The 9,333-nt window shown below is 35.1% G+C and overlaps 1 protein-coding gene across 1 annotated transcript; it reads left to right on the top strand.

The window, feature by feature from the left end:
• The first annotated feature begins 2,897 nt into the window (after window positions 1–2,897).
• On the top strand, window positions 2,898–4,814 carry LOC116181674 (thioredoxin domain-containing protein 5 homolog). The gene is made up of 6 exons (XM_031502082.1): window positions 2,898–3,226; window positions 3,281–3,527; window positions 3,640–3,777; window positions 3,827–4,179; window positions 4,226–4,358; window positions 4,405–4,814. Exons 1-6 carry the CDS (start codon window positions 3,072–3,074, stop codon window positions 4,531–4,533), a joined length of 1,155 nt encoding a protein of 384 aa, XP_031357942.1. The 5' UTR covers window positions 2,898–3,071; the 3' UTR covers window positions 4,534–4,814.
• Window positions 4,815–9,333: the final 4,519 nt, after the last annotated feature.

The following is a 9,333-nucleotide window of genomic DNA, read 5'->3' as shown; positions in this document are numbered from 1 at the left end:
GCTGGCAGCAAATGAGACCCCGTAGAAGATCACTTGTAGAAAGATGAGGAGTGTACTTGTACCTACCGAGCCGCATAATTAACAATTCTTTAGGGGCGGGGCTACATGATGTGTTTTTCCTGTAAAAGAAGATATGAAAAAAATAAAAAATCACCACGTTAGTAAACCACGCTCGAGGATGGCGCCCGGATGTCGCCGACCTCACATCATGTAGTTCCGTCCCTAAAGAATTGTTAATCATGCGGCCTGGTAGCTACAAGTACACTCCTCATCTTTCTACAACTGCAGAAGAAGACTAAAAAATCACCACGCGCTTACCTTTTGAAAAAGTTACTTTGCGACTTTCATATTGCAATATAACAGGCTAATAGAAACTGGTCTACCACCATTGAATAAAAACCTCAATGCTACCACCCAAAAATGCGCTGAAGTCCATTCGATCTGACACGATTTTTTTCTCATAACGTCATATTTAAATTCTGTTTACGTAGTTTCAAAATTTGGAAAATGGATATCAATAGTACGAATGGATGTGTAACATTAATTTCTACAAAAAAAACTAAATAGACTTTGTTCGAAGCGAATAATCGAACATGAAGATTATTATTTGGAATTGTATCAGAAGTTTAAAAATTGGTTTGAAATTTCCAACGAGCAAACGATCAATTTATTAATAAACCATATCTATAATGTGGGGTACAAATCTTGTAATCTTCTAATCTTTATGCACTCGAATTTAAATAGGGACAATAAGTTTGTCAAAACCCTCAACAAATTTATTATTTAATGAACCTTCGATACTTATTATTAACTGTGTGTGCGTATTGGATTTCGTTTCGCACATTTTATAGAATTGCAAGTAGGTAATAAATTATTCGACAGAGTAGGTACCTACAATCAATGTATTTTTTTACGGAATGCATCCTCTTGAAAGGTCGGGTAGTAAAGACAAGTTAAAAAGTAATCGTAAACGATTTACATAAAGCGCATTTCCACTTGCATTCATTTCCCATTTGTAAGATGCAACTTCTATAAAATCGTAAAAATCCGGCCACAAATATGAAAGATAGCGTTGCACATGGGCAATCCATTTTTGTTGTACTTCAATGTCAGTTTATGAGAAGAATTTCATTTCAATGCTTTTCTAAATAAGAAAGTTGGAACTGCGCATGCGCAAACCTAAATTTTGAAACTAATGTTAGATTTTCCTTTGTTCCAAGCGCCTAAATATCAAATTTCACTTAAATGCTTCCATAGATAGAAAAGTTGGCACTGCGCATGCGCAAAATAAAATTTGGAAACTGGCGCTAGATTTTCTTTTATTCCAAGTGCCTATGTATCAAATTTCGTTTAAATTCTTCCATAAATAAAAAAGTTGGCACTGCGCATGCGCAAAACCAAATTTTGAAATTGGCAGTTGATTTTCCTTTATTCCAAGTGCCTATGCATCAAATTTCATTCAAATGCTTTTATAAGTAAAAAAATTTGCAATTCGGTTTATAAATGGTCGAGATGCGAAAAGGGCACTGTGAATTTTGAATCGATTCGATTCAACTTTTGGCGTTGCGTATTATATGGCTAAAGCTATGCCCATATTTAATTTCATGCAATTCAGTTCATAACTAACGGAGATGTAAAAGTGATCGAACATTTCTAAACAAAGTTATCGTTCACACGGACAGATAGATGGACAGACAGACAAAGGAACAGACGGACAGACCAACAGGCAGACGACAGATAGCAATGCAAAATTATAAACGATCTCTAGGATCGTTAATAAACGGCAAAAGTGTAAAATTATGGAACATGTAAAAAACGGTTTTTTGTTTTTTTTACAATAACTTTTTTTGTAAGCGGTACAGAAAAAATTCCTTCCTTGGTACAAGACTCGACACCATAACGAACCAAATAGCGAAAAAAGTAGAACAATAGCTCTTAAGATGAAGAACTAGTAGCGTCGCAAAACGAGCGGACGGACAAAGTGGCCACAATAGCGCATTTTTTTTTTGTGGAAATGCGCTACAAAGTGAAAAATTCATTGATTTATTTAAAGAGAATATGCGTAAATTTATCAGTTCAAGGTCAGACATTATAAATGAATTCGTAAAGCCGCGGCTTTGAGTGGTTCATAAACGCGCTAATTCAGCTACCCAATTTAGTGATCTGTCCTACATAACAGGGGGCACTGAATGAAAATTTTCCCACGCTTACATCACCATCTACTTATGAGGTGTGTGAAAGGTGTATTTACTCTATGCCCAAATAGGCAAATACAATCAATCAATCAATCAAAATACGTTTATTTACATGTCAAAGATGAGACAATAATTGTGGTAGTAGCAAAGAGTAATTATGGGTACTCTTTGGTAGTAGCATTGATTATACACACAACGTATAATCAATGGCAAAAAGCGCTTTCTTTCGGTGATCCAAACGCGTTTGGATTGTCAAATCACGTTCTTTCGAAGTGTGATCTTATAATCATGATTGCTAAAATCGTGAACAAACTGAACATAAAAGTTTTATGACACGAATTCCTAACCTATAAATGCAAGGATATTTTTGCTCCAATGTTAGATTAGTCAATATTTGTAACTGAAGAGGAGCATAATCGTGCAAGTACTTCCACTTGTATTTAAATTATTTTCATAATCCAAACAAAAAATACGTAATTCGAATGCAAATGTGCGCTACGTAAACTTAACCAAACTTTGATTCAAATTCGCGCGTTCTTTCGTAAAACGTGATCCTACTAATCACGATCTCGAAATCATGATTGCGCAGTAGCCGAAAGAAAGCGCCTACAGTATAACAAGTCTCTGCTCTAAGCTGGCGAATGCAACCAATGTAAGTGGTTACCAACACAACCTTGGTCTGTCACGTGAATTTAGTTGACAAATGACAAGAGTTGTATTTTGTGGTTAGAAATATCGGTTTGGGAATTCGGCAAATCCCCAAATCTCTTGATAATAACTAATAAGTGTAGGTGTAGGTGCTTATCATATCGTATTAAGATAATTTGCTAGTTATAGCGTGTTAACTTATATTAAATTAAATTTCCATCCACTAAAATGAATAGTGTGCTTCATTTAATTTTAGTTATATTTTCCATTTTTATCTGTGCACAAACGCATGAAAATGATGTCTATACAGTGCAGTATAATACAGACAATTATTCAGAAGAGATATCCAAGCGAAATCATTTTATTATGTTTTATGCTCCTTGGTAATATTATTCCGAAGACCTAAAAATCATTATATTACTTTCTATCGTCTTTAGGTGCGGGCATTGTCAACGATTGGGCCCTATATGGGAGCAATTAGCTGAAATGTTAAATGAGGATGATACAAATATTCGAATAGCCAAGGTAGATTGCACTGTAGATAGTAAAATATGCTCTGATGAAGATGTCACTGGGTATCCAACTCTGAAGTTCTTTAAACTGGGAAACAACGTCGGGGAAAAATTCAGAGGAACCCGAGATTTACCATCTCTTACTTCTTTTATTAATGAACAGTTACGTTCGGTAGGTTTTTTATTACCATATTACACGCACATAATGATTTTTACTCATTACGTCAAAAATCAGAGAAACATTACTCATTATTTACTTAAGTCAATAGGAGTTTGTTTTGTAGGCCGAAGAAGATGACACTGTAAAGGTCCCTCAACCGCTACAAGGATTGATCGAACTTACTGATGAGAATTTTGAAAAACATGTCTCCTCAGGAAAACATTTTGTTAAATTTTATGCACCATGGTGTGGACATTGTCAGGTATTTGTATAACCTTCAAATAGTATGTAATGCATCAATGATTTTGTAGAAATTGGCACCTGTTTGGGAGAGACTCGCAGAATCATTAGAATTTGAACCAGAAGTTAGCGTGGCGAAGATTGACTGCACACAGTTTAGATCAATTTGCAACAATTTTGATATTAAGGGTTATCCCACACTTTTATGGTTGGAGGATGGCAAACGCATTGATAAATATCAGGGTCAAAGGACTCACGAAGAATTGAAAACGTATGTGAATAAAATGTTAGGCTCTAATAAAGCAGATGTAAATGAACAGAAATCTGAAACCGTTAGCAGTAGTGCAGTTATGATTTTAACAGGTGATGATTTCAATCATGGTATTGAAAAGGGTATCACATTTGTGAAATTCTTTGCTCCCTGGTAAGTAATTTTCCTAATGCTATGAGTACTTTGAGTTACCTTTTAGGTGTGGTCACTGTAAACGATTGGCTCCTACATGGGAAGATCTTGCAAAGAAATTTGTGGACAATCCTCAAGTTCACATAGTGAAAGTTGATTGTACCTTAGAAGTGAATAAGCAACTATGCAATGATGAAGAGGTAAGTTGTACTACTCCATGCTGTACGAGTTAAACTGATGCTTTAGGTGGATGGATTTCCATCCGTATTTCTTTACAAAAATGGAAAGAAAATCTCTGAATATAATGGAAATCGAAGCTTAGAAGACTTAAAAGAGTTCATTGAATCACATGCTCATAGTCGCGATGAATTATAAATGTATATACATATCACTTAAGAGGGATTAATTAAAATTTTGTTGATTTTATAAGTGGTTTTTATAACCAGCAACTCATCTATACAGATTGCCTTATTAAGAATTGTGAAATAGCACAAGGTTAACTTGCCATTCTTAATTGGGCGACTTGTATAATTTTAGTACAGTTTTTGTATGTTTGGAAATGTATTTTTTTACTTGTTTGATAGTTACGTTACTTGTAAATGGCAAAAGACTGTATTACTTTTATTAGAACGTATATTAAAGTGATTTCCTCATTAGCTATTCGAATTTCGCGGGCTATTATGACAAACGCAAAAAAAGTACAATTTTTGCCGATCTACCTTTCATTGCATTACTGGTTACTCGAGAAGATGCAAGTTGTCTTCCGTGCTGAGGAATTGAAGAAACAACACACCGGAGAGCGTTTATAATTTTAATTTCTAGATATAAAAATTTAAACCTCTCTTTCCTAATTTTTAGACCTTTTGTTTTGTCATATTTTCTTTTACACATTGTATAGATAGTGTCATATTTCATAGTAGATTAGACTAGATTGTACACTTGGCAGTTGAATGTTGACCATTATAGTCCGGGAGGTAGCGTCCTATTTGACCGGACCATTTTCGCAAAGTTCATCTTTCTACTATAGATTTTTGATCCATAACCTATCAACGATAGGGGCGTCAGCTGGTTCAAAAGCGTGGCTTAAGATGGCGAGAGGCTGAGAAAGACGTTAAAAAAAATTGTTTTTCGGACCATTTTCGCAAAGCTGAAAATGGTATATATAATAGTGTACAATGTAAAAAGAGGATAAATAACTGTCAGCTGATATTTAATTGTGGCAAAACCTGTTAGCTGGGCGTCCAAAGTGTAGCGCTTTAGCGCACGCGGCGACTTTGAATTTTGATGCCCAGCTAACACATTTTTCCACGTTATCGTGTCAGCTAACAAGTGGTTTCCTTTTTTTTGTACCATAAACTGATGAGGTACTCATTTCCATACATGCTGATGTCATATTATTGGAGAAAAATATAATTGAAAGAGAATACATGAGTAAAATGGTATCACATAGGTACTGTATAATAATATTATACATAAATTGAAACATTGTATTTTATAATTTGTAACGTCGTTAACATAAAATAAATCAAAAGAGACAAAACAAACCAAAAAAAGGAAACTAATAGCCCTAACCATAACCACGGCTGCGGCTGCTCACGGAGAGACTACTTAGGTCTATGTTTGTGTGAGATTATCTTTCAGGCGCGACTAACTTTTATTTCCCTGTTAGGGAGCCGTGCCCAAAAATTAGAAAATACCCCTCTGGTGCTCGAGGAAGCTAAGGAGAAAATAAGACAAACAAGTGGAAGATTGTTTAAATATTTTTGGAAATAAAGACAGCGTATATAAATTGATGATTTAGATCCCCAAACTATGGGCGGGTCTCAAAATAATATATACTATTTTTCACTACTAGCGTCTGATGACGTGATTATTAACCTTTTTTCCACTTGTAAAGTAGGCTTTCTCGGCATTTGTTCAAAATGGTTAATAATGTGGACATTATTAACTAGTAGTCAATAATGAGAACTGTCACGGTCACTTTTAGAAAACACAACCCACCATTCGCCATTTCCAGAGAAAATACATACCTAAAATTATCACATTTTGAAAAAATTCGAACGAAATTACTCTTTAAAAATATCTCAATGACAGAACAAAATACGGCCTGTTTGACTTGTACTTCCACGTACTTGATTGACATGTTAAATTAATAAACAAAAAATTCTGTCCAACCGTTCACTTTCTTATCAATATAATATGTTAATTTAGAGGACTTCAAGTGCTAGTAGTGAAAAAAATAGTATATATACCACGGTAGAGAAGTCTATTATTGCCTTCGCACCTTACACCCCTCGGCGCAAGCGCCTCGAGATGTAATCTTGGTGCTCAGGCAATAATACTGTACTTCTCTACCTTGATATATAATGTACTATTTCGAGCTTTATTGATATCAATTGAACGAGGATAAATCCCAATAAACTTGGCTGGCAAAATTGAAACTTCCGCACCTCATGCACGCAATAGCGAGACGATTATTGAATGCTACAAAGAAACCAAAGATGAGACAGAATGTAGGAAGCAGGGTGAAAAATAAACGAGCATTCAATTATAGGGTAGAGAAAAGGATTAAAGGAGCAAAACAATTAGAAAGAGAGTAAAAACGGAGCAAGGAAAATAAAGGCTAATTTAAATATAATTTGCAATCACAAAAATAAAAGGAATTCTACTCTCACTATTGGTAAGAAAGCAAATAACAAAACCCCAACCGATTATGTAGCTCAGTGGTAGAGCGATGGGCTACATAATAGCCGAATGTCGGGTGTTTGAACCTGGGCCGAGGTAAGAATTTTTCATCTGTGGAAGAGATGGGAATTTTCTTAGATCAGTTTCAAGCATTCTGTCGACTACTCCGAATTATAGGTTCTCCTATTTTTGCAGTTTTCTTAATTCGTAAGGTAAATGCTGGAGTAGTATAGAACAACTTAAGACCTTCTGCAGAGGCACATCTAACAAGTTAAAAAGTAATCGTAAACGATTTACATAAAGCGCATTTCCACTTGCATTAATTTCCCATTTGTAAGATGCAACTTCTGTTAAAATCGTAAAAACCCGGCCACAAATATGAAAGATAGCGTTGTACATGGGCAATCCATTTTTGACGTGCTACTTCAATTTCAGTTTATGAGAAGAATTTCATTTCAATGCTTTTCTAAATAAGAAAGTTGGAACTGCGCCTGCGCAAACCTAAATTTTGAAACTAATGTTAGATTTTCCTTTGTTCCAAGCGCCTAAGTATCAAATTTCACTTAAATGCTTCCATAGATAAAAAAAGTTGGCACTGCGCATGCGCAAAACCAAATTTTGAAATTGGCGTTTGATTTTCCTTTATCCCAAGTGCCTATGTATCAAATTTCGTTTAAATTCTTCCATAAATAAAAAAGGTGGCACTGCGCATGCGCAAAACCAAATTTTGAAATTGGCGTTTGATTTTCCTTTATCCCAAGTGCCTATGTATCAAATTTCGTTTAAATTCTTCCATAAATAAAAAAGTTTGCACTGCGCATGCGCAAAACCAAATTTTGAAATTGGCGTTTGATTTTCCTTTATCCCAAGTGCCTATGTATCAAATTTCGTTTAAATTCTTCTATAAATAAAAAAGTTGGCACTGCGCATGCGCAAAACCAAATTTTGAAATTGGCGTTTGATTTTCCTTTATTCCATGTGCCTATGTATCAAATTTCGTTTAAATTCTTCCATAAATAAAATAGTTGGCACTGCGCATGCGCAAAACTAAATTTTGAAATTGGCGTTTGATTTTCCTTTATCCCAAGTGCCTATGTATCAAATTTCGTTTAAATTCTTCCATAAATAAAAAAGTTGGCACTGCGCATGCGCAAAACCAAATTTGAAATTGGCGTTTGATTTTCCTTTATCCCAAGTGCCTATGTATCAAATTTCGTTTAAATTCTTCCATAAATAAAAAAGTTGGCACTGCGCATGCCCAAAACCAAATTTTGAAATTGGCGTTTGATTTTCCTTTATCCCAAGTGCCTATGTATCAAATTTCGTTTAAATTCTTCCATAAATAAAAAAGTTGGCACTGCGCATTCGCAAAACCAAATTTTGAAATTGGCGTTTGATTTTCCTTTATTCCAAGTGCCTATGTATCAAATTTCATTCAAATATTTTTATAAGTAAAAAAGTTTGCAATTCGGTTTATAAATGGTCGAGATGCGAAAAGGGCACTGTGAATTTTGAATCGATTCGATTCAACTTTTGGCATTGCGTATTATATGGTTAAAGCTATGCCCATATTGAATTTCATGCAATTCAGTTCATAACTAATGGAGATGTAAAAGCAATCGGACATTTCTAAACAAAGTTATCGTTCACACGGACAGATAGATGGACAGACAGACAAAGGAACAGACGGACAGACCAACAGGCAGACGACAGATAGCAATGCAAAATTATAAACGATCTCTAGGATCTTTAATAAATGGCAAAAGTGTAAAATTATGGAACATGTAAAAAACAGTTTTTTTGTTTTTTTACAATAACTTTTTTTGTAAGCGGTACAGAAAAAATTCCTTCCTTGGTACAAGACTCGACACCATAACGAACCAAATAGCGAAAAAAATAGAACAATAGCTTTTAAGATAAAGAACTAGTAGCGTCGCAAAACGAGCGGACGGACGGACGGACAAAGTGGCCACAATAGCGCATTTTTTTTTGTGGAAATGCGCTAAAAAGCATTATGCGAGTCACTCTGTAATTGGGCGTAAGCCGGTTGAGGGTCTAGAACAAGAGGGACAATAAATAAATAAATAAATAAATAAATATTTTTCAAGAATTTGTGTACCGTTCGAAAGCTCATTATATTTGCTGTGTCACAGAACAAAAAGAAAGTCAACAACCACTCTGTAAACTGTATATGCGCGAGAAGTGTAATAAAAATCTCAGTCGCGAGGTCTTTTCGTTATGAGTGCAGATAGACCAGAGACATGGCTCTGAGATAGACGTATAATACATGAGCGAGACAAAATATATCGAATTAATCAAGGTAATTTTTTTACTAGAACATTTTTTCAATTAGACCAACGGACAACGGTTTAAGAAATATAAGAGGTTTAATATTTATTAAAAGCGTAACGCGAGCGCCCCAGCTCTTCGTAACACCGACCGACGCGACGCCTGCCTTTATTAACACGCACGATGTCGCATAAGTCCGTC

The sequence above is a fragment of the Photinus pyralis genome, unplaced genomic scaffold (assembly GCF_008802855.1).
Source record: "Photinus pyralis isolate 1611_PpyrPB1 unplaced genomic scaffold, Ppyr1.3 Ppyr1.4_unclustered_Scaffold1534, whole genome shotgun sequence".
In the NCBI taxonomy this organism is placed as follows: Eukaryota; Metazoa; Arthropoda; class Insecta; order Coleoptera; family Lampyridae; genus Photinus; species Photinus pyralis.
The sequence above is the reverse complement of the archived record's forward strand: the minus strand, read 5'-3'. Positions and strand labels throughout refer to the sequence as shown.